At 32.8% G+C, this 26,876-nt stretch overlaps 1 protein-coding gene and 1 pseudogene across 1 annotated transcript; one reads left to right on the forward strand and one right to left on the reverse strand.

Annotated features, from left to right (window-relative positions):
- The first annotated feature begins 841 nt into the window (after positions 1-841).
- On the forward strand, positions 842-12,756 carry LOC145409057 (thymidylate kinase-like). Its single transcript, XM_080279611.1, has 6 exons — positions 842-974; positions 1,062-1,158; positions 1,235-1,337; positions 1,461-1,649; positions 1,829-1,932; positions 12,699-12,756. The coding sequence occupies exons 1-6, from the start codon at positions 842-844 to the stop codon at positions 12,754-12,756; spliced, it is 684 nt and encodes a 227-aa protein (XP_080135737.1).
- A 475-nt stretch (positions 12,757-13,231) lies between these two features.
- LOC145409058 (uncharacterized) overlaps positions 13,232-26,876 on the reverse strand; it is a 202,858-nt pseudogene continuing 189,213 nt past the window's right edge.

The raw sequence follows: 26,876 nt of genomic DNA on the forward strand, positions 1-26,876 counted from the left end.
TATCTACCCACAATTAAAGAAACTATAATATAGAATGGAAACGTTTAAAGCAACTGTACTGATAGTAAGCGATGATAACCATCCAGAAATTTGGGAATATGTGAGAGTCATAAAAGAACTTCTTGAAAAAAAGGAAATTGAAGCACGAAACCCCTTCTTCGACCTCAATGAAAAAAAGTGCCAGATCAAATTTGAGGTACAAGACCCTCTCTTCCATCTCAATGAAAAAGAACTCTTGGACAAATTGGAAGCTCTGAAAAAGGATGGTATAGAAGTAATGTTAGTATGCTTCTACGGCAAGGGCTTTGGCGTATTTATAGATGATGGCGAGAAGGTCTCTTGTAGGAAATTATTTTAAAAAGTTGACAGCGAAAACTGTTCATCAATATATCTACCGGGCTTTTGATGGGTCAGAAAATAAGAGCCTATCCGATTCGTCCCTTACTTATGAAAGAGAATAATAAAGACAATATCTATTATGATTCTTTGCAAACTAGTATTAATAATCCCAATAATTCTGGTGAAGATCCACATTACATTTTAGTTGGAATTGATAAAATATCTGGAATACAGAAATATATTAAAAATGTACGTTTGAGGTCAAAAAGTGGAGTTAATACCTAGTCTCAACCAAACAGATTTCATATCTTTACCTAAAAAAATTAAAAATTTAAAATATGTTGATAGGATTTTTAGATTATATTCATTATTTTTATCCTATAAACCCTAATAATAGAGTAAAATTAATATCGCAATATAAGGAAGGGCAGCAACGTGTTTTTCAGAATAATCTTGTGGCTATAAAAAGGGAGTACTCGGACAGGTATCAAGATTTGAAAAGATGGAGGGGAAGAGGAGAGGAGCACTGATTGTTGTCGAGGGTTGTGATAGAACAGGCAAAAGTACACAGGCCAAGAAGTTAGTGGATTATTTATCAAAAACCGGAAGATATTCTATTCTTCTGCACTTTCCTGGTAAGTGAGTTTGAAAAAAAAAAAAGATAGATGAACCCTTGCTGAACCTGGTTGGTTGCCCACTAAAGAGTTATGGTATGATTACAGAATGCAGCACCCGTATCGGCGACATCATCCACGGCTACTTGAACAAATATTATAACTTCGACGATAGAGCTGTTCACCTTCTCTTTTCTGCCAATAGGTTAGTTAACTGGTAAATTTTTGCTAGTAATCTAAAAAAAAAAATGTCATTTATATATATATATTTTTTCTTTTAGGTGGGAATTCTTGTCTTTAATACAATCTCACATCCAGAAGGGGGTTAATGTTATCATCGATCGTTACGCATTCTCTGGGGTCGCCTTCTCTGCCGCTAAAAAGGTTGGCTATTTTTTTTATGCAATGGTCAGAAATTATTTCTAGATTGATGACTCTAGTCTGAGAAATTAAGATTCAAATGTTTTGGTTGAATTTTATTTGTAAATCTATATATTTTTTTTACAGGGGATAAATTTACAATGGTGTAAAAATAGTGATTCCGGATTGCCACGACCTGATCTTGTCCTCTTTCTGGACTTAACTCCTGCTCAGGCTGAGAAGAGAGATGGTTATGGCACCGAACGTTATGAGGTTGAAGAGTTCCAAGACAGAGTTAGAGAAAACTATTTACAACTAGTTGATGATTATTGGATGGTAGGTTTAAAAATTTAAATATTGTTAATAAATTTAATTTTTGGGTGCTAGACAATCCCTTCTCCCCACTCAGACAAAGGTGTAGTCATACAACCATATATATCTCTGAGATGAAAAACAATTTCAACCTTTGCTGAATAAAAAACAGTAGAATCTCAATTTTTTTATTTCTCCAACAGATTATAGACGCCAGCAAAAGCATTGAAGAGGTGCATAAGGTTCTCTGTGCTGCTGTGGTAAAGACTGTGGATAGTGTAGATGATAATGAGTTGGGTACTTTATGGTAAAAAAAATAAATAAATGAATAAACAAAATATTACTTTTAATCAACCTTTGTATTTTATTTGTAAAGAAACATAACTAAGGTGTATCTGATATGAAAAAGAAATTTCAACCCTTGCTGGTTTGTTGCAGGATTAATTGATAGGGTATTCTAGTACGAATTTCACCATTTCCAAAACATTTTCCAAATGCACTAAATAAAAAATTTCCAGGAGCGATATTTATTTTACTGAGACGAACTACATCAGTTTTCTTAAAATCAAGAAGATATGAGAAAAGCTTTGGGTCAATGTATACAACCGATCTAGAAAAATCTACTACGGCTATCTTGGAATAATTATCTCCAAGTGCTTTAATATACACTATAATAATCAACATTATACATATAATGAATAAAAAAAGGGATGAATTAAACATATTTCTTAAATATAGATTATAGATATTTTTAATTTTCTAAATAAATAATTTATAAGTAAAATGCAGAAAGTTAAAGAAAAATTTATTTCTTTAGCAGAAGATGTGCCTAAAGCCACAGAGGTAATTTTATCCCTTTCAAAAGAGGGTTACATAAATAAACCATTTTCCTCTTCATTACAATTTAAATATGTACAACGACAGCGACCCCAAGCTCCCGCTCCTGAGGCCGGTTTTATGGGGAATGTTAGAAATTTCCTTTTTGGTCAACAACCACCTCCTCAGGAGCCACCACCTCAGTTTGAGACTGTGGTAGTTGTGGATGAAGATGAAGAAGAGGATGGTATTTATTCACTGATTGACTTCAGTGAAATAGAATCATTAATTATGAGTAAAAATTTGGTTCAACATACAAAATTTATTTCAAGCATTAGAATTATATTTATGTAGATTAGTGCAAAATAAAAAAATTATTCCTTTACCAGATAAATTAGAAGAAAAAAATAAAAAATATAAAAAGGGAATGGTCAGTTACTAAAAAAAGTTTAAATATTTTACTTTACAATATTATCAAGCTTTGGAGGCGTAGAGAGGCCGATTTCATACCTAGAGAATTGTCTATATTGTCTGTGTTTAGTCCTAGGAATCAATGCCTTATGGGATCTCTTTTGAAAGCTAAAAGGATGAGCGAGATCCCAAATATCACAAACTTTTCTGGTAATACTCTACTTTCTTTTAATATGGAAAAATCGTTCATTCAAAACTTTACAAATGATCCTTCTCATTTTATAAATCTCTTTGAGGGATTATCAGTTATGAATCAATTCATTAATAAAAAGGACAGTATCAGACTCGGATTCTTGGTTATATTCACAAGTATGCCTATAATTATATTCATGAATCAACCATATTGATATGGAAAAGGTAGAAAAGTTGGAATTTTAGGAAAACGAAGTTGGATAACGGTTTTACATTTTCTGGAAAGAAATTTCAAAATCTTATCGACCTAATGATTGAAAAAATATTTAATACGAAAAATCAATTAGAACTCATGCAAAACGTTCTTCATGATTTATGTTCTTTAGGTTATGAAATGGCCATTTTAGTGTTTAAAAATGATGATAATGTTGGAAAGAGAATTGGCAAAACGATTGATTGCAAATATAAGAAAAATACCTAATTTTATGATTGATGATTACGATTATGATGAATATGAAGATGAGAATAGTACTTTTATTAAGCGAAAGAGATTGAAGAATTATCTATTTTCCCCAGTGATAAGAAAAAAATATCCACAAGAGCAATTACAGAATATCCTTCTGATCTGATTAATAGAGTAGATTTAGTTGAAACTCATTTAGCGGGTCATAATTTAATAATGGGTAAAAATTATAAAGATTATATGAGATATCAGGAGATTCCTCGATTATGAGGTGAATAATTTTACAGATTGGCATTGTCTTTATACTCTGAAATTTTTGTTACAAATTAAGGCATCCAGTATTGATCAGAGATGTAATGTCCTAATAGAAATTTTTTTGGCCTTACTAGGAGACAGAAGATGTATGAATACTTACCTAATTTCTCCCTTCGATAGTGAAGATACGATTATTTCTACACTAGGGAAAAACCTTATCCAGATTCCAAAACTCATAAAAGGCAGACTTTTATTAAATGAAGGTCCAAAGTCATTTTGGGGGAAAAAATGTAGAAAATTCATATCAAAGATGGATATGATAACTGATATCGTTAATAGAGAGAGAAATCAACTTGCTGTTCATCCCGCCGGTGATAACTTTATAATCCACTCTCAAATAAATCCCGATAAATTTTTAAGACGATTTCTTCAGGGGAGTGAATATCAGGTTTATAATACTATTTCTGCTCCAATCAGTAGCAGCAGTAGTAGTGGTGATGAAAATGATGACAGTTGAAAAGATTAAAACAAATATAGAATCATATAATATACTTTTTGATCATTTATACAATGGGATAATTAATACTACAAGAAATATAAATAACCAAGTTTAGATAATTTAATCAATCTATCTATTGTTTGTAAAAGTGATGGCGAAAAAATTCTGAATATCGTCTCTCCTGATCGAGTGAGATGGGGTAAGGATAACCCTATTCCTTTTTATGGTGATATTATTGATTATAAATTGTTATGATCGAGATCCTATTTCTTATTTAAATTTTTTACTTATATTAGCCTTTAATTATAACATATCATACACTCAGAATATGAAAAAACGCATGGAAAATCTTCTTCAAAGAAAAGAAAGGTTATTTGAAATTTTAAAAGAAATTCAAGAAGAAATCGAACATGGTGAAGGTCGAAGGGTACCATCATTTGACACTCTACTCAAAGCGCGTTTAAAGTTTACCGAAAGCATATGTGATATGGTTTCACCAACTGCATTTGTAGATACGGTGAAAAATACAAGTGGAATAATCTCTTGCTTCTTGCTTGCTAAGACTTTGAACCATGAAGGGAGGAAGTTTACAGAACAAAATAAAATCAGCGCCGTTAAATATTTTTGTGGTTCAGATACTGAGTTAACCAGGTTGGTTTTAAATAAGGGTAAAGTGCTTCCATCTCCTCCTATGATTGATTATGAAGAGAACGAAATCATTAACAATATCAAAAGAAGAGTAATGAATGCCAGTAAGGAACCTCCCTCTATTCCCTTTAGTGGAGCTATGGACTTATCTAGTGAACACTCGCTTCCTGATAATCATATGTTAAATAATCCCTACCAGAGGGTAAATGAAAAGGTAGAAAATTTTTTACTAAATCATCAAAATTTAATTAATGAGAGATTATTACCTTTAATTAATCCTGAACATCCTATTACTAATAATATTATTTCACCTTTTTCTTTCTTCTTAGAATCTCCTAAATATTATATTATTATAGATTTAAAAGAATTAAATAAGATGAGAGAAGTTGATCCTTTAAAAGAGAAGATAGAATATGGTAAAATTTTTAAAAAAATATGAGGAATCCACCAGTACTAATATTTTTCAAACCATTACAGAAATAGTTAATAAAGAAAATTTAATAAATTTCATAGGATTACAGACATTGAAGTATGTTGAGAACGAACTCTCAAATTGACTATCAAAAATTAAAAAATATGAAAATTTCTATAATGAGGATGATAGAATATTAGAATTCATATGGAAACAAAATAACAGTGGAGGTGCTTGGGAGGAATGGTGGAACAAATTAAAAGATCAGAATTTCTCTCATTTGGAAGGGTCCTTAAAGGATGTCATTAGTTATACCGAGCATATTAAGCAGAATCTTGATAAATGTTACAAAAATTTATTAAACCATCTTCAACAACATGAAAGCATTAAATTATTGAAAGAAATTCTTTTGGAAAACACCATCCAAAGAGCTGTGCAATATGGGTTAGATGGTACTACCTTTAGCATAAACTTTTCCAAAAAATATCCCGAAATAATTTCGTAAATGATATAATATACAGGAATGATATATCCTCGAGGTCGACCAATAAATCCCCCCTTTTTCTGTCTTCCCTCCTCGCCTCAGAACATTACAGTAGGGAGCCAAACCAAAGCATCGACTTTCCTTTAAATCTCTTTCAGTTTAGGGTGGAAAATGTTGAATTTTCAACTGCATGTTCGTTAATGGAATTAAAAAGCTTATTTTGTTATACTAATCATAATAGTCGTAATTTATTGGATAATATATCTAAAAATGAGGGGGAGGAAGAGGAAAAGAAGGAGGAAGAGGAGAAGGAAGGGGATGGTGAACAAGGAAACCAGATGGATACCTCAGTTTATTTAGATACAAGATTACTGGATGATCAACTCCAAAATATTAATAATCACATTAATAAAATAAAAAATATAAATTGCTCTTCTGAATCTTTCTTAGAAGATTTCAATATAATTATTGTTGATATTGATATGTTTATGAACGAATTAGAAAGAATTATTTTATCCATACCGGAACCGTATAATCTACCAAAGGATATTTTAACAGAGTATATAAAATTATTTGAAAAATTTGAAGAGAATAAAACCAGTTTAATCCAAAAAATAAATGAATTGTATGAACGAACAATTCAAGAGTATACGGAAACGGCTTCCAAAAAAATTAAAGAAAATAACATAAATATTGATACAGAATATAAAAAAAAAAAAGAGAAGAATTAGATCAGAGAAAGAGGGAAATTTTGAACCTAATAGAAAATAAAAAAAACAGACCTTATAAAAATTACAGATACATCATCACAAGATATAATAAAAATTAATAAAGAAATAGAGAGATTCGAAGAAGAAAAAAAAAATATCGAAGAAACGTATTTAAAATATGAGGAGGAAAGACAAAAAAACAGAAAGAGAAACAGAGAGTGTTATACTGAATATAAGAGATAAGTATATTAATAAAAGTAAAGAAGAATTAGGAATCTTTATAAAAATTATAAAAAATAAGATGATTATACCAAAAAAGGATATTTTAAATATACATGAGATGAAAAGAGATATTGAAGAAAATAAAATGAAAAAACAAAGAAAAATTTCCTCTTGCTTTATAGAACCCTTGCACTATCTCTATCCCGAGATTTCAAAAGACATGGCGTCACCCAGCAAAATTATCTCCGGCCTTTGCGATGGATGTGTCAGTAAAGTATTTGGTCTGGAAACTCGTGTTCAGAAAACGAAAAACGAATTTGACTGCAGATGTTGTGGGTTTGAAGGAACCCGGAGAATTTCTGAGGTCTCTCATTCAGCACTGTAAACACGACAGCAATAACAGCGAGCTTCTCCTTGATCAGAATCACAAATTTAACATTTGACACGAAACAGTTTTGGTTTATAAACCGCATTTAAAAATTATTAAACAAGGAACTATTCTCCTACCAACTTCAGAACTTTTACACACTCGTGGACAAGATTTTTTAGAATTTCGTAAATTAATTACCAAATCTTTTGATACCAATACTTACAACAACGTAAATCAACTCAATACATTGACGGCTTCTCTAGCCAGACTCGAACCGAATAGAGATTATTTATTTTTTACTTGCAAGGATGAGAATTTCAGTTTTGCAAGTGTCAGGGACGATATCTTAATGTTGAGAAAGAACAATGAAGAACAAATTGTCGACATCACCCAAAAGAGGAGATTAGGTGAGATTGTTAGAAAGAGAGAAGATAATAGGAGTAATTATTCCCAGTTAAATACTGATGCCACTTTAATCTGTTATCCCAACTGCAATCTCAATACTTCTTTAACACCTACCTTTATCAATCAACAACTTTCTAATATTAATAAAAAATTATTCAGAAATCAAAAAATGAGAATAGAGGAGACAGAATCCACCTTCTCTCAGTATCTTCAAAAAGCCCTTAACTCCGTCACAGGAGGAAATAGAAAAGTCAATCCTATTGTAGTAGGTATAATTCAAAATGAAACGACAAAGGCCATCAAAAGGTACCTGGGTTTAGCCGACTATAGTAAAGAATCAACGCATTTGAAGCAATTCAATATATGGGACGATAAACCGTACTCTATAATGGAAAAAAATGCCAAAAGGTCGTTAAATACAATGAGATTTAATCTAGATAATACAACCCCCCAATACCAACTGACTAAATATCTCGAGAAAACGGTCCATAAACGTAAAGATGAGGATGATGAGGGGGGGGGGGTACCACTCGGAATGTTTGTCGGAGGAGCCATCAATACATTAATGATCGATTCTCTATCATCCTCTTCAACGGGAAATGAGGAAAACCCCTTCTCTTCCTTAAATTTAAACCTGGAAAAGGTAAAAAATCATATCGATGACTTGGGTAAAAAATACCTTATCAATTATGGCGAAAAAGAACCACATCTTAAGAGGTTTCTAAGTCATTTTAGTAATACAGGTGCCCTTGCTTCTTACTGCAAGATAGGATGTGGAAGTTTATTAGATAATTTTCTCTTATCAACGAGAGGTTTTTTATTGTCCTAATGATGAAACCAACTTTTCTTCTCTGTTTAAGAAAATGATGACAAATAATGGCGAAATTTCCAATTACGACAGATTGAAAAGGGATGTAATTAACAGACTCACCAAAACTTCTTTTCTCTCTCAGTTTATGACCGCCTATAAGTTAGAAGAGATTTCTGGCCAAACTTTTCCTCGAAATATTAATCAGTTGGTTAGAGAAAAATTGGGCTCATCAGACAGAATGAGTGTTTTCGAGAACAGAAACGAATTTCTCTCTCTCTCATGCCCTTATTGTGGAAGATCACTATAAAGAGATTGCCCAAGATTGAGTCTTGGGAACTCAGTATCTGGTCAAACAACGGAAATGTTGCACTAACATTCCAAAAGATATACCTCATATACTCACTAACTTTTTGTTATCACAGGGAATTGTGAATAGAGATTGCAAGATTCAGACAAATTCTGCCCTCTGCGATTCTCTTCTAATCTCGGTGAGTGACAAACAGTCACTTACAAGGAACATAGGACGTTTCGAAAAAATCTATGCCAAACCTCTCGATATTCTCCGGTTAATTTCCGGCAGAGTTAAATGTTCCTGTCCGTTTGTCTACCACCACGAGGAAAGGGAGGCAGCGATTTCTACTCGTACGAGAGTTATCACCGATAAGGATGTAAGGGAGTACGGGCCTTACATATCTCAAAAGATAATAGCATTTCACACACCTAGAGCTTTTCCTGAAATTTGGTCTCTCAAATTCGAGATCGTTTGATTTATCACATCTGGGTGTGAAAAAGAAAATGACAGTAGACGATTCTTGTATTTTCAGAATCCTACACCTCTTAATTATTTTCGTCTATAACCAAGCAGTTACGGCTATTATACTTCGAGAGATAGAATTTAGAAATTATCTCATCGAAAAACATAAATCTCTCGCCGAGTTTATTGCTCATCCCGATACTACAATCATTACTGAAAATGCTGAGTACGTAATAGGAAATGTTGGATTTCTTCTATCCACTTTAATACAGTCACTAAGCGCACTATACTCCATCAATCTAGATGGTGACCAACATCTTCTTTCCTCCCTCCTTCCAAATGAAGAACTTAATGGGGAATCTGCCGTGCATTCAAATAAGACTCTGATTCTAACTATACCAAAACAAGCCAAATTGTTGGTATCTATGCCAACTATGGCTTCTGGACTAGTTGTAAATTCCCAGCTCCAGAAAAAGTTAGAGGAGGAAGTGGTGTACCTATGGTCAGATGCTATTGTGCCCACACTTCTAACCTTATCGCACACAAACGCTACAATACATCGCATGAGTATTAAAGTGGAAAAATCACATCTTTTCGCCTCCTTTGAAAACAGTTTAGATATGAGTACCCCCTCGAGAAGAGAAGGGGTTTATTGCAATGAAAAAGAAATTATTCTTGACAATTTAATCAGAAAAGATAATTATCTTAACGGGTTAGCATGTCTAATTAATGCTCTCAGCCCAGCCACAACATTTCTGAATGTCGTCGCTACATCTACTCATAAAAATAAGAATGTTTCAAAGCTTCATTAGCGATTCTTATGAAACTTTGGCAGACTTAGAAAAAAAAATCGAATTGGTTACCGAGGATCGAGACAATAAATCCTTGGTTTTGGTCAAAAAAATGAAACAAGAGGTTGAACGGATCAATGAATGTTACACTCAGTATCAGAAATGGAATCATAATATCTCTGGATCTACTTTTCGGCCTCTGGCTCCCTCTTCTACATCTATAGAATCCCTATACCGTCCAGCAGATAACCTCTTCTCAACTCTCTTTCTTTATCCCTTCTCAAGTTCCCTAACCTTTGATAATGAATCGACTAGATTCAATTTTCCCCTCAGAGATAGTTTCCATTTTTCAAAAGATAACCTACAGAAAAATTCTTATGAAAGGAAAAAACCTATTGAAAAATTGAGTGATATATTTGGTGACAAATATAAAACATTACCAGTGGTTTTGAATATTTATTAGACAGAAAATTCAAAAATTTTAAATAAAATATCTAGTATTGTACCTGATAGAAATAGTTCCAGCGTTTTAAATATAAGGAATAACAATAATTCTGCTCAGGATATAATAACTCTAAATTCTATCTACAGTTGAAAAGTTAAAAAAACATTTTTTAGAATCCAAATGTAAGTTTTTTTTTCTTTCTGGATAATAAAAAAAAAAAATGTTTTCTTCCACCCTTCATATTTTTTTTTCATAATTGGCTATTTTCAGTTTATTTCAACAAAATAAATATTTTTAATGGTTGATCTTTATATCAAAAACTATGTCTCAGCATTCTTTTTTATGCCAAAAATTTAAAAATTATTTTATTTTGGAGGAAAATAGCCCCCTCCAAAATCGAATTATTCCCATTTTAATCAAATGTTTCAACATATTGACAAATAATATAATATACAAAAATTTTGTGATTATTTATTCTGAAAATGATATATATGTATAAGAAACTCCTATAATGAAAAAAGGAAAAAATAATTTTAAAACTTTCAATGTATGGTATAGAGGGAAGATAACGGTAATGGACGAAACGGGACCACAATCAGCTATTAATTATATGAAGAATCATGCAACAAGGGAAGAGTGTTGGTGTATAAATTTCTTCCTTATTCTACACGATAGCTCCATTTCCATAAAATTTGATGGTGTTTTGATTCAGAGTGAGGAAGAATTGTTTTATAAATTATCAAGATCCTTTATTTACAATAATGGATATTCTGAATATTTTTTGAATTTGTTGATTAATTTACTAAAGAAGACCCCAGGAAATATGTTATTAGCCATTCAGTTAGAGACTACTTTTGATATTTATCTATACCTTTATTTTTGGAATGGTTCTTACACAACAAGAGAAATGCTCACAATACTGATAGGTGATGTACTCAGAGCATTAATGGCGGATGTGAAAACTTTTGAAATAGGATTGAGTATTTTATGGAAATTTATTTTCCCAGTATATTGTAATAATATTAATTTTCAGGGTATGCAAGAGAATACTATTGGGGGGGGGATATCTAAAAGACTATTTAATACATTTCAAGGAAAATGATCCCTTAAAGATTCCTGTTACGTATCTAGCTTTAATCGATAGAGACACACACGATCTTAAAACTGCATTCGTAGAGGGTCACCCTTCATTCTCCAATTATAGTTTTATAGATAAGGGGACGCTGCTCGAAAGTGGATCCACTTTCATATCGATTTTTTGTGAAGAATTATTAGACAGAGGGAATATAATGATTTCACTTATAGGAGATTTAAATGTTAATAAACTTTTTAGTCTCTGTAACCTCGAAAGTCCATTAAACCCATTTGAAAGTTTATTTTTCCTGCTCACTAACATTCATAAACTAAAAGAGGAGAGAGATAAAACAAGTTTTTTATATATACAAGAGACTAACGATATAATAATTGATTTTGATTCAAGTAATCAATGGTATCTCTCAAAAATAGATAGAACAATCAGCACGTTATCTTTTCTTTTTCAGAATTATCCATTGGATTCTCAACATTTTGGAATAATTGAACATGTATTAAAAAATAAAAAAATGATTAATTTTCTCCGAATACGGAGAGATGTTACTGGACGATAATCATAAATTAGACAGATTAAAACAAATAATCTTCGGCGATGATGACTTACTTATGAGCAAAAAAAACTTTTCAAAATATTATAATTTATGAAACGAAAATACGACCTATTAAAAAACTGCTGTGTGAAGAAACCACTAGTCTTGTCAAGAATTCCGAGGAAATTTTCTCTTTGATTCAGGAAGAAGTTGATAGATATAATATATAAAAATACAGGTGTTGCTACTGTCTCAGAGAGGAATTCAGACTGGATGAGATCATCCCACTCCATTCGAGAATTTTTAACTTGGAAGCTCCTCTGTCTCGATCGATTTGTTCAGCCCGAATTTGCCACGAATGCATCCCCAAGTTTGCTATGGAGTATACAAAGAATTTTTTGTATCAGATTAATATCTCTTCTGTTTGCCTCATAAATAGTTTTCTGAAATGTTTTTTGAAAGAACAGTTGCATGGAGATTGATAACATAAATAAAATGATGCAGAGGTATCCTAAAAAAAAGATTAATTTCTAATGAGAAATTTATTGGAATCTATCGTTTGTTATGGTTAGGACTTGTAGGATGTATTAGAAAGATATGGAAATCTATTATATGTCCAGATAAAAACCCATCCAAAAATCATGATGCGGTTACCTTCTGTAAATACTGTTATGCAATGTCTGTTGGGTCATCCAACCATGAGCTGGTTGAGGAGCTTTTACGTGATGTACCACCTCCAGATGTTCTATATGAATATCAACAGGAACAAGAAGACGAAGAGGAACTACAAGATGAAGATTCAAAAACGAGGAGAATCTTAGCCCTACTCAATGGAAATAGATTTTATTGTCAGTCGTGTATTGAAACTGAACATTTATGGAGTATGACTATTGAAAGTAATTATCCAAATACTAGAAGGGTGTTTTGCCCGGGATGTGGATGGCCTTCACCCTTTAAAAATACTTTGGTTGGATGATTATAATATGCCCAGTGTGTAATGTTTGGTAATGTTGGATTTGTAGTGAAAGAATAGAATCCAGTGATAAACATTTTATTTCTAAACAGATTCTCTTCCAAAAATATACCAAATTTAAAAATTGCAATTTTATCATCAGTCATAAATAAAAATGGGTGTCTATAATTTGAATAGAAATTTTATTTGGAATAGTGAACTTGAAATATATGTACCAAAATATAAAAAATTATCAACCTTTATTTATTCTATTTTAAAATACAATGATGAAAATTCTTACAATAAAAAAAACCATTGGAAGAAGTTTAATAAATCATCTGAATTTATTCAAAACCACCACGCAATCTTAAGACTAAATGAATTGTAGATTCTTTTTGAATATTATAATCCTGTAGCGTATTTATATCTTGTAATTGTTTCCCAGCAAAAATTAATCTTTGTTGATCTGGTGGTATGCCTTCCTTCTCACAGATTTTTTTTTTTTACATTTTCAATAGTGTCTGAAGTCTCTACATCTATTGTAATGGTTTTTCCTGTTTTTATAAAAATTTGCATTTTTCCTTTAAATTGTTCACTCACTAAAAAAACTTTATTTTAACACAACCCTTCGGTGGGCAACCAACCGCCAACCAGATAGGTGAAATTATTTTTTTCACCTTGTCACGAATCAATTCGCGACATTTCCCTTTTGTGAGAAGCCACGAACTATTAGTGGAAAACGCACTGTATATCGCTCAGCTAACCGTTTCTCTCTCCATTTCGGAGTATACGTTTCAAAACATTCGTCACTTTCAAAAGTGACCGATTTAATGCACGTCACTAAGTGCTCTACTGAGCGATATACAATTGTTTCTTTATCGTTCGCCTCTGCTTGCCTAAACCGTTAGCCACGCCCTCTTCCGGTGGCTTGTGCATCCTGTCCATACAATGCATTTGAATTCAGTCTAGTGTTTGCTGTGACGGAGACAGGACCTGTGCAGCAGTGCGAGAGGTCAGCTAGTACCCAAACTCCACTTACAGTTTCTTTAAGCTCCCACCTTTAGTTCTCCAGCTTTGGGTGATACACCGCATTCATTGACTAGTATTTCCTTTTTGTATTTTGTAGTCATAAGAGTTTAGTTAAGGTGTTTTTTCCTAGACGTAAGTATTTAGCTTTTGTGTGAGTGAGTGAGTGCGTCTCATTTAATTTGATTTGAATTGTAACGTTAAATTTATTTTTTGTGATTAATAAATTTAACAGTTCCTTTCTTGAGCTCAATGTAAAGTAAAATCTTGTTTCATTTAATCCAAATTAAGCTTATTTTCCATATAGCTCCTAGCTGGCATAAACGTTTGCTTTCATAACTGGTACTTAGACCAGTCTTGTTGTATTAACTTAAAATCCGTTGTGCCAGGAGTTAATGCATCAGCAAGAACCTGATGTTATTATTATTAGTATTAGTTATTTATTGTCAGGGGTGAAGTAACTTTCTCCAGAGGCTAACAGTACAGTAATTCAGCAATTGTGAGTAATTAGTCTCTGCTGTGTACTGTTGAGAAAGTTTATAAATTCTCGATCTTAGAGAATAGTAGCAAGTCTGCGTAAAGTAATCGTTGCTTAATGTAGCAAGACAATCATTGTCTCTGCTCTTCAATATTATTGAATATTATTATCAATCAAATAATATTTAAGCATTTATTTTAAAAACACCGTGATATTATAAAAACCCCGTGACACACCTAAGAGTTATATACAACCATTTGGTCGTATCCCTGTATTATAAATTTATTCAACCAGAAAAAGTTTCTAAGCGATGTGCAGCAACCACCGATCGGACGAGGGAGTGGTTATATAGTGATCTGATATACAAAAATTACCTTTTTGGACAATTTTCTGATACAGGCCAATTGACAAGAAGAGAAGTGTGGTAAAATAATATTTTTGTTGGAATCTTGCTGAGATGTGCTATTGGTATTTTATCTAATAAACTGAAATAATAAATAAATTTATAAAATAAAATAATTCAAACCACATATACATATTATTAACATCTGGCTTAATGTTCTTTTTGCACAAATATTTCCGATCTTTCCTTAAAAATTTATAATGTTGAAATCATACATGCTGTTATTAAAGCAATATTCCTGAATAGATCGGAAGAAGTATGTAAGTGAAACCTCGGTAAAACCCCATAACTCACTCCATCCATACACGTTAAAATTTTATAAGCCATCTTCATTATAACTTCTGGAATGTTTTTACCACAAAGAGTACATTTTTTATCGTTTTGAATTAGACCTATGTTTCTGTAGCACATACAACAATACTGGGTTAAAAATAAAATGGCTAATATAATTTTGAAAGTGTTGAGAATTGCTGGTGGAGAAAAACGGATCAGAATAATCTGATCCGGCTGCTAGCATAAGACAGGTTGCCGTTAAGCTATTTAATGTTAAACTTAATTTATTTAAATCATACAAAACTATATTATATTTTTTTTTGGTAACAGGATCTGTGTGGGCTTTAATCGACTGAATAACGTAAAATTTATATTTTTTTGACGCTGGTAAATTCATTAAGAAAAAAAAGGGTATATCAATATCAATTCCAAACATAACAATATTATCTAAAGATAGAGCAGATGTGGAAGTAATAATTTTTATCCAGGAATTTCTTGATATATTAATAGTTTTATCATAATTAAATATATAGGTATAAATTTCTTTAATTATAACTTCTTCACTATTAATTATATCACTGTTTAAATAGATAGCAAATCTATTCATATCAACATCTGCCTCATTATTCTTATATTTTGCCAACGATATTTCTTTTAAGTTAGTTCTGAACAGATCAATTTAATATTGTTTTCGTTTAAAAGAAAACTCAACAAGGTAGATATGGGAATTTTTTCGTGGATTGCCCTAAGAGCGTGCTCCATATCGATAGAGTCATCTGGACTGAGAGATTGAACTTCCCTTTTGGTATTTTTCCTTCGCTCTCTCTCCTTCTGTTTCAGTCCAATTTCCCCTTTGTCTATGAAAAGGATTATATTGCTGATGTCATCTACATTTTTAAGATATGTTCTGATTTTAAAAATAATTTCTTTCATAATAAAAAAGGTTTTAATATCAAGTTCTCATCTGGATTTTTTTTTTTCATTATAGACAAATTTTTGGGCAAATTCAAAATTATTTTTTTCCCAGTATAGGTTTTTTTTTTTTTTTTTTATAAACATGTGAAGTTCCTCATAAGGCGGTAGATTGGGATGGAGTGAAGGTGTTTCCTCTATCGATACCAATGGTTGAACTATAGAAAGTTGTTCAATGTAATGGTTTAAGGACATGATAACTACTACATTTCACAGAATATACAATCCCAGTAAAATCAAATAGGCAAAGAGATTTGCCGAGTATAGGATCGTTATTTATGACATAATAGATGAAGAATTTGAGAATGTATCAACTTTTCCAAGTATGTAACCTCCATTTATAACGCCCATTTTTTATAATATTCTTTTAATAGAGGTTAATAATTATTTATATATTATAATATCACTTTCTGATGTATTAGTTGATAAAAATTTGGACAACGACTCATCAAAATTATACAAAATGTCTTCTCCGTGAACATCACTTAAGATGATCGATTTTATATTCGGCCCATCTTTTTTAAAAGAATGTACTTTATTCTTGATTGAGGTCAACATCTCACAACCCGTTGCTCTATTTGTAATCACAGTTATTCTCGTGAAATAATCCGTGTAGAGTCTACTTAAATCTCGGTTAAATATCAGAAGTGAAACATTCTTATAAGAATTTTTATTAATTAAATCCCAGATATTATTCAAAACATGAATCTCTTCGTTTGACATACCATAGAAAAATAAATGATATTTCACATCAGTTTTCAAATATTGTCGTTATTAATGCCATAAGAATATTTATATTTTTAATATAGAAAACTATTGCTTTCATTTTCGACAAATCTCAACATTTTTAAAGTTATTTATTGCCATTTTTTTTTAGAAAAACATAAAATCAATAAGGAGGAAAACTTTAGTGGTAAATATGGAAGAGGATTTACTTAGTGAATATTTAAAGAAAATAACAGAAGATGAAGATGATTTTCAGAAAGAGTATCACCATGAACCAGATTTAGTGCACTTATTGAATATAACCGGCGGGAAAGAAATAAAATCTATCAAGGAAATAATAGAAGAGTGTGTAAAGCAAAGACTAGAGTATTTTATAATGGATTCTACAACATTACATACCGTTAAAATAAATTATTCAAAAGAAAATAGGACACTGATCTGCAAGGAAGTCAATTATACTAATACCGTTCAGAAAATTTATAATAAATTAAATGACTTAATCGACACGAATTTCGAGCAATGGATACTAAAGCTGTTTTGTCGAATGAGGTCAGTACTATACTCAATGGATATTTCTGTTGGGAATTTGATTGTAAATATAAAGGAATCGACGAAATAAATCAATACCTGACGATTATCAAACTCATGAATCTTCTCATCGAGGGTTTAGACGAACTTTGTGAAAGTTATTGTAGCGAACTGGAAAAATTAGTTTATGCATCAGATGTTGATTCTTCGTTTTCACAATATGAACAAGGGGGAAACTGTTATTTTGATATTTCTTCTTATCAAAGGTTAATTTACAGGGTTTGAAAATATTTTTTTATATTAAAGGTAAAGATTTTGAAGATTATCGCAACAGTCTAGAAAAATTTAATGAGCATCGACAAAAAATACACCAATTCATATCTTCTTTAAAGGTTGAGGGTTTTGAATTAGATTTGTGTGGGACTCAAAACATAAATCTCCCCTTCTCTGGAAAGAGTATAGCTTCGAAAATTTATATGCCTACTTTACTGGAAAAAGATTCTACAATACTTCTATACCCACATATAGTATACACAAATATAGGTCTCGCTCTGGTGAACGACTGCCAGGAACTATTTTTGAAAATGGAATACATTTTAAGAGGGCAATACCTTTTCCTAGAAGACGATCAAACCTTTTACCTAATGAATGAAATTAGAAAAACGGAAAATTTTTTAATTATAAAACAAATACTCGGGAAAGATTTTTTTTTTTCAGAAAAATAATTTTTGATTTATATGCCTGCATCGTCTCTTTTTACGTAATGAACCAAGACTGTAATATTTTGTTAACTCTGGAAAAGATGACAAAAAAAAAAAGAAAAAGAAGAGGAAGAAACAGCATCTTTTTGTGATCCTAGATACTACGATAGGGTAAGTACCGTCTTCTTTTATTATGCTTTTATAATGGCCAACAGATTTGTTGCCAGATATAATATAGTTTCCCGCCCTTTAGAATACTTCAGGGAAATGGTGCTCTGTGATAGGAATATAGAAAATCTGAAATGAGTTTAAAAATTTTTTATTGAAATGCCATTTTGAAAAAAAATTTCTGGAAGAAAAAATTCTCGTCCATACGTCGACCAAATATATGTGTAAATCATGCATCATGGAGTCTTTTCAGAATGAGATAAATAGTGGCGATTATGTTCACCCACTTTTAACTTCTCACAGTGAGACAACACAATGAGACTTTTTGGCAAGAATTTGCCGAAAACTTTAAAAATATACCTTTTATCTTTGATAAAAAATCAGCAGCACTTACAGATAAGTATATTATACCCTTTAATCTCGCTATATATTTTCAAGAAAAAAATACGCTTTTACCCAGACAGTGCAACCATAAAATCTCAGATCTTTACCTAACCATAAAAACTAATTTTATACTCGAATTTATGAGAGCAATCAATTATCAACAGCTTTATTCTGATGTGCTTGTACTTAGTGATCTCACATTCTTTAGGATTTAAAAATAATAATAATAATAATGATAATTTTGAAGAAATCGACTGGAATTTTTATGAAGATAATATTTTAGAAAAATATAACAATGGGGTTGATGAACTTATTTTATCCTCACCCGTTCCTCATCAACACAAGGGTGGTAAATGTTTAAATTTCTATCCAAAGTGTTCTATGTGGTATTTAATATTTCACAACGGTTTGTCTAATCCTCTCAATGATATATGGCAAAACGTTAGAGAATACAAAAGAGCGTCTAAATCTTACCATTTAGAAAGATTTGAAAAGATGATTGTAGTTTCTCTCACTGAAATACTTACAGAGAGTAATTTGATGAAACCCATAACTTTTGGCGAGATGCTAATCAATATAGATTCTTCGATAAAAGAATATATACTTAAATGTAGCAATTATACTGTTTTTCATTCATTCATTCATTCCAGACGCCATGTATCCCAGACAGGGTGGCCAAGGGCTTAGAGTTAATTGTTTTACAGGGAGGGGCACTAATCCTCCACCAACCCCACTTGACGTAGGGATGCCAACAGCATCTGGTGTTCCCAGGCGGTCACCCATCCAAGTACTAACCAGATTATACTGTTATTAATAATAATTATTATGAGTTCAGTGATTGAGTTAGTTATATATCATTCAGAAATTCCTTCCTATATCTGTTGTCTGTTTCGATTGGCAAGATTTATTTCTTCTCACTTCCAGTGTTCCATATTTAGATCACAATTCTTTCCTAACTCTCTCAGCACTATTGGTTCTAACTTGGATGTCAGGAAAGAGGAAAAAAAAAATAAGACCTCATTGGGCTTGTGAAATTATCAAAAAACACATTCTTCAAAAGAAGTCCGAAAAGGAGTACGACAATGAAAATAAGACGTTTCTAAACATGGATTGTTTATTTAAGCAGAATATAGAAGTTTTATTCAAAAAAACACAACGGGAAGATTTAGAAATGGAAGAGGATGAGGAAAACAATATTGTAGAATTTTATTGGTTTAGTATGCATTGGTTGTATGCCTTTGGTTATGTAAAAAATTTTGAGAGAGGAATGTCAACACCAATTTCGCAAATTGAGCTTTGCTCTCTTTTCGAACTGGCTTTTTGTTCGAGAATTTACTAACTATAAAGACTATACACTTCTTCCTCGTATAACGGACAAGTTCAAAGCTCGCTTTTTTTGGGTACATTTTCTATAGTACAGGAAATATATCTAGTTTTAAAAATAGGCTAGATCTTGAAATGCTTGCCGTCCCCGAAATGAGAGATATTTGGCTGGGATTCGTTAAAAATAACATAATTGATATATATATTGGAAAGTTTATAAAAACCAGATTTGTAAGGTTACTTTTTGTCAAGTTGGTGTTCGAATATTTGTTTCAAAAAGGTGGTGAATCTGAAAAGGAGAGAGTCCAAGCTATATTTTCAGATGATAATTACAGTAAGAATTGCAATACCAGTAGAGACTTTGTAGGTAACGTTCGTCCAGCAGCTGTGGCCTCTGAGAACATCCACTGCAGAGCACCCCGCGAGCAGCTCGCCATTCTGAGAAATTTACTGAGAATCGAGGGGTGCGACGAATGGAACGTGTTTCTTTTAGACGCCGAACTCTATTGCACCGGATTGTTAAGCGGTGAAATTGGAAAGATCGAGAGCAGAGGAATATCTGCATTAGAGAACAAAAGATTGTTGAGTCTATACATCGAACAATATTATGATAATTATTCTGTTTCGGGAATTTCTGAAAGGTTATTTAGCTATAGACAGCAAAGAAGAAATCTATAGCACAGGAGGTAGTAATGCCGACGACTGCTCAATGGATATGTATACGGTATCACCGTTATCGAAATTCAACAAGAATATTGACAACACCACCAGTTGTGGAGGTGGCCGACTTCCGGGAATCAGTGTAAAAATTTTGGTCAGGGGTTGTACAATCCCAAATACATAGACATATTCGGAGTTGAGAATATTATCGCCGGTAGAATACTGCATCCTAAGGCAAACATCGTTCACACCCCCGAGTCTGGTAACGGATTTACCGTTCCCAGTTTCTATGATCATCTGTATAATCCCGCGGAAGTGGTTGAACTTTTCAAACTAATGGTTTACGTTGATACGGACACCCTGGAAAGATGTGTGAATGGTTATTTCGGGAAGCTAGTCTTGGAAATGTCGGAGAGTTCTCATTTTGGGTGGCTCATTTCGAAAAATGAATGGCGTCGTGGTAAGAGAGAAACTCTCGTCCGAAGAGATACCGCTAACGATAATGACGTCTCGACTCTCAACAATAATCAAATATACGAGTCTCTTGTCAACGATTTGGTCAGTGAAAGGTGGGTCGCCTGCCTCCATCCGAAATTTTTTTACATTTTTCGATCTGAGCGAGTGAAATCTGGCCACAGAGCTAAGATTGGAGTGTTCAGATTTCCTACCCTCGAAAAAAACATTTTTTTCTAGATTTATTTTCTCAACCACAGAGAGAATATTCCCAGAGTGTTATTATCGTGATGAGCAGCTTAGTTACCAAAAAAAAGGAAAACGTCAATCGAAATAAGAGGAAGGAGATTCGCGAAATGCGAGGTGGAAATATCGACAAGTTGAACGTTTTAACAGAAAACGCAGAATTAGAAGACATCTTCAATAGCCACCACGCCCGCTTTCTCGGAGATACGCTCCTTAAGTCCCGTAACAATTCTAAAAGTCTGCTACATTCTTTGAGTCCAGGACTTATTCTAGGGCACGGAAGTAATGGTGTACATTATGCCTCGGTGGGCTTTGTGAGAAACGTCGACGTTCATCTAGAAACTTTTTTAAAGAATGAATTAGAATTTGATCAGTTTGTCTTTCTTTTGCATTATTTTCAACAATCCTATTTACTGATAATGTTGAGGCATCTGTTGAACCCCCCCGAAACCTTATTAGGACTCGCTATTTTACATTTCAATTTGAGTCACTGTCCGGGGTTGGAAAATCTACTATCTCCGTCGCTTTTAGAAAAATGTCTGAAGAGGGAGCCAAAATTCGAGAAATTGTCTCATCCAAAAGAAAAGAAACTGTCTTAAACTTCTCCACCATTTACTTTATTATACCGGATATACTGCAGTCCTTTCGACCTGCGATAATGAGTTTACGGCTCACTTACATTTCGTCATATTTCAGACGGCTTTCAATCTCATTCGTAAAACCATCGTCTCCTTCGTAGGGATAATGGGGAATGAAGGGAAATCATTTTTCATATCCCTATTGAAAAAATACCTTTTTGGAGACATTAGCGTTTTCAACATGAGTGGTGATGGATCGAGCGCTGCCACGCCCAATCTACATTTTCTGGGTACGTGTATAGGTGTTTTTGTGGATGAGGCGAATAACCAGCAAAATGCCAACCACCTCTTCTTGCGTTCCTGCGAAAGAACTCTTCATAGTTTAATTTCTAAGAAAAAAAATGAAAACAGAGAAATTAAAAGGAAGAAAATGAAAAGGGATGAGGCGAAAAAAACTTTTAGAAATACCTCTAAACTTCTTTGTCTGCGGTCTTTGTTACTGTGGGAGAATGGCGTGAAAATTCGTCATGTACATGTAACTTCCTTTATGAAGTGGCTGGGTTTTCGAGATTATTCACTTTCTAATATATTTTTCGACTCGAGAACGTTATTGAACGATTCAATAGGTTTGTCGTTCTCTCCGAGGTTTTCAAGTTTTGAGTGCGACGCCACCAGAGATGATAGGAGTTACCTAAACATAAATCAGGGTCGAACTCTAAGCATGAATATTATTTATATTACAAATGATTTCGAACAGGGAAACATGGAAGAAGGGATATGATTTTGAAGAGAGGGCGGATTTAGAGAGATCTGCGAGAGAAAAGATCAATGTTTTGAAATTCGTAGGAAGGGGTGATAGATTGAAAGAAGTATTGGGACTAACATCTTAGCCAGAATTGATTCCTAAAGGTAAATGTAAAAATGATGGCGCTTACGGTATTATAGTGAATTCCTTCACGAAGGACTGCCCTCATTTAATTAACGATTTAGATACATCTCAATTATTTGTTAAAGAAGGCAAGAAAAAGAAATTTACCCCACAAATAATGAAAATGGTGGCCTCCCATGACAGTAAAATGAATGTGCGAAATCTGTACGAAAATTCGCAGGATATATCCGTAACTTGCACGCCTTATTTATCTTCCAATAGTTTTGAACAAGAATTCGATATCGATAATGCCCTTCAGAAGAGGATTATGAATTTCAGTTTTAATACCGAGAACGATTCAAAATCTTTCAGTGAAAATCTTCATAAATATATGAGCTCATCAATTTTTTAATGGGTGAGGAAGATGATTCGGTGAAACTGCAAGAAATTTCCAACACTATGCTCGATGAAAAACATGGTAATTATTTGGAAAGGTTGGTGCAAATTATAAGGAGCAACGCCATGTTCCCCGAACTTTCAGTCAACGAATCTCTTGTGGGCTATTCCATGAAGACGTTTTTTACAGTCTACGCCACAGTTATGCTGAGAGATGATAAGGACGGCTATAAGTACTGCTTAACTAATGCTAAGGAGATAGAATCAATGAGGGTTGGAATAGCTAACAATTTTATGAACTTTTCGAAGGATGTGGAGAAAATTATGAATAATGTATTTTTTCTTATGAGTTATAAATATAAAAACGTTGAGTGTATTAGGCAAGACTTAATCGATCCCAGTATACTTAAGCCAAATTTGAGAGAGGGCAATAACAACTCATTTGAGATCATTTTTATTCCCTTTTTTATATCAAATGGTGGTACCAGTAACATTTCAGTCGCCGAACTCATTCATCGGACCTTTCACTCGGGGTACTCTTTTCTAGACTATCAGTATGCGTGTAATCACATCCATATGATATTAGATAAAATGGCATTACAGGATCGAGAGCTCAACACAATTTTAGCCAATATTACTCACAACTGCAATGCCTTTAACAGACATTTTAAATCTCTGATATTTATTTATATATATCAATATATAATCAAATGTAGTCTAGGTGAAAATTTCTCACTTTTTGATAATAATATGGAAATAAAGTATTATCCTATTATTATTATGGGAGATATAAAAAATAAATACGCTTTCACAGATAAATTAAAACATCAAATCATAATGAATTCAATTTGTAAAAAAATTGGAACAATCCGAAAAGAATTATGTTGTCCATTATATATAGAATATTTCTACAATTAGATGGTGTAGGAAGTAATAAAAATTCAACCCCCCCCCATAAAAAAAAATATCTTTTATTTCCTTTCCAGAATTCATAGACATGTTGGCTTATGAATACCTTCATGGTTTATCAAATGCTCTTTCCGATGAAACCTTTTGTCACAGGATGATTTACAGGCAAACTGTTTTATCTCAGTGTGTTTTTTTTGGTGACGTAAGACAAAAGAGTTTTTAAAACACCACATCTTTCACATTTATAGGGCCTCTCATCATTGTGTGTACTTATATGATTTTTTAGATTCCAAGAAGATTTAAAACACTCAAAACATTTTTCACATTGGTACGGCCTTTCATTTACATGTGTCCTCCTAAGGTGAATGTTGAGGGTTCCTTTTTTTTTTTGAAGCACATATCACATTGGTCACATTTATAGGGCCTCTCATCACTGTGTGTAATCATATGATTTTTTAGATTCCAAGAAGATTTGAAACATCCAAAACATTTTTCACATTGGTACGGCCTTTCATTTAAATGTATGATCCCAATATGATACTTGAGGGCTCCTTTTCTTTTGAAGTACATATCACATTGGTCACATTTATAGGGCCTCTCGTTACTGTGTGTAATCATATGATTTTTTAAATTCCAAGAAAATTTAAAACATCCAAAACATTTTTCACATTGGTACGGCCTTTCATTTACATGTGTCCTCCTAAGGTGGGTGTTGAGGTTTTTTTTATTTTTGAAGCACATATCACATTGGTCACATTTATAGGGCCTCTCGTCACAATGTATGAACCTATGATGTGCTAGATTTGAAGAAGACTTAAAACACAAAACATTTTTCACATTGGTGCGGTTTTTCACCTGTATGTGTCCTGAGATGATCTTTCATTGAATACTTGTTCAAGAATGGTTTGGCACAGTAGTGGCAGTAGTCCAACTCTTTACCCAAATGGACACTCTTCTTATGAATTTGGAATGAAGATCCAGTGTTGAAGAGAAGACCGCATTCATCACAGAGGTGGAGATTTCTACCACATTGTATCCTTGTATTGTGATGTGTTTTCCGATAAAACCTTCTGTCATAGGAGGCAAATGATTTTCTCCCGTTTTTTTTTTTTTTTTGGTGATATTTTAGATTTTTTCTTATTTTGAAACATTTATCACACTGGTCACATTTATAGGGCTTCTCGTCACAATGTGTGGTCATATGATTTTTTAAAGTCGTAAAACGGTTAAAACATTTGACACTCCTTACATTGGAATGGCTTTTCACCTGTATGTATCCTAATGTGTCTTTCAAGCTCTACCCTAGAAAAGAACGGCTTATTACAGTAGGGGCAGGAGTACACCTCTTTACCCAAGTGATCTCTTTTCTTATGAATCTGCAATAAAGATTTAGTTTTAAAAAGATAACCGCATTGATCACAGAAGCGGAGATCTCCGGCCGAATTCCCAACAACACTTTCTTCCTCGTCACTCTTTTCCTCAATAACAGTTTGGCACAATCCTAAAACCATCTCCTCTTCGATCGGATTCCTATGTTCTTCCATTTTTATTCGAAAAAGAGGGTGCGCTAACTCTGTGGTAGAGCGTTGGACTTGTAACCGTGTTCGAGCCGTCTCGGGGGTCTACTGTGCCGGGAGTAGCAGCACTCTCCCGTCACCTGCGCAGGGCTGTGTAGGCTTAGCTCGGGGATTATTTTTTTATTAATAAAAAAAAATAGTTATTAGATAAAATTTTAGAAGACTCCTTTCTAGGTTAGATTAGAAGGGACAGCTTTTTTTTCATCAAAATAGAAATCTTTTTCATAAAATATAAAATGAAATTGCTAAACTATTCTTATTTCATTTTATATTATAGATGTTGTCTTAGTTGGTTTTACAATCTTATTTTGTATTATATACGTTGTCTTAGATTTTTTGGGGGATCATAAATGAGACAGACCAGCCAGGCTAGAAATTAAGCCAAAACTGTTTCTTTCATTTGAACCTCGGATTAGAGTCTTTTTGGCAAGGGTTAAAAAAAAAAAAATTAAGATTAGATAGATAGGTTGTACAAGTTGCAAGTTTTTTTTTTTTTTTTAATAATAATAAAAATTCAACTTTGGTTTCCTTCCCAAAATTCATAGCGATGTTGGCTGCTGCTGCATTCTTTTCCTTGTATGAATACCTTCATGTTTTGTCAAATTTGTTTTCTGAAAAAAACTTCTGTCAAAATTTACAAGCAAATGGCTTTATCCCGGAATGTATTTTACTGTGACGTAGTAGGAGATGTTTGATTTTGAAACACTTATCACATGTCACATTTATAGGGTCTCTCATCGCTATGTGTAGCCATATGATATGTTAGATTTCTAGAAGTAAAAATGCCTCATCGATCACAGAGTTTATTACATCCTTCCCTTAAGTGTATTCTTTTTTTTATGACTTCTTAATAAGTCCATTATTTTGAAGCGCTCATCACATTGGTCGCATTTATAGGGCCTCTCATTGCGATGTGTTCTCATGTGATACAGTAAATCTGAAGCATACTTATACGATTTATCACAAAATTTACAGGCAAACCGTTTTATCTCGGAGTGTATTATTTGGTGCATTCTTAAGAGTTTTTTGCTTTTGAAACATTTATCACATGTCACATTTATAGGATCTCTCATCGCTATGTGTAATCTTTGTATGTGTCTTAATGTGAATTTTTAACCCCGCTTTTGTCTTAAACCATATATCACACTGGTCACATTTATACGACTTCTCTTCGCGATGTATGACCATATGATTTTGTAGTTTAGAAGTAAAAAAACCGCATCGATCACAGAGTCTAGTGGATCCTTCCCTTGAGTGTATTCTTTTTTTGTGATTTCTTAATGTTTCCATTCTCTTGAAGCTCTTATCACATTGGTCGCA

The sequence above is a fragment of the Coenobita brevimanus genome, chromosome 79, assembly GCF_032717465.1.
Source record: "Coenobita brevimanus isolate Jiangsu-jjx chromosome 79, ASM3271746v2, whole genome shotgun sequence".
NCBI lineage: Eukaryota > Metazoa > Arthropoda > Malacostraca > Decapoda > Coenobitidae > Coenobita > Coenobita brevimanus.

Coding starts and splice junctions, on each gene's coding strand:
- LOC145409057 (XM_080279611.1), top strand. CDS start 842: ATGGAGGGGAAGAGGAGAGGAGCACTGATTGTTGTCGAGGGTTGTGAT. Junction 1,159..1,234: donor CTTCTCTTTTCTGCCAATAG/GTTAGTTAACTG, acceptor TTTTTCTTTTAG/GTGGGAATTCTTGTCTTTAA. Junction 1,650..1,828: donor TAGTTGATGATTATTGGATG/GTAGGTTTAAAA, acceptor TTTCTCCAACAG/ATTATAGACGCCAGCAAAAG.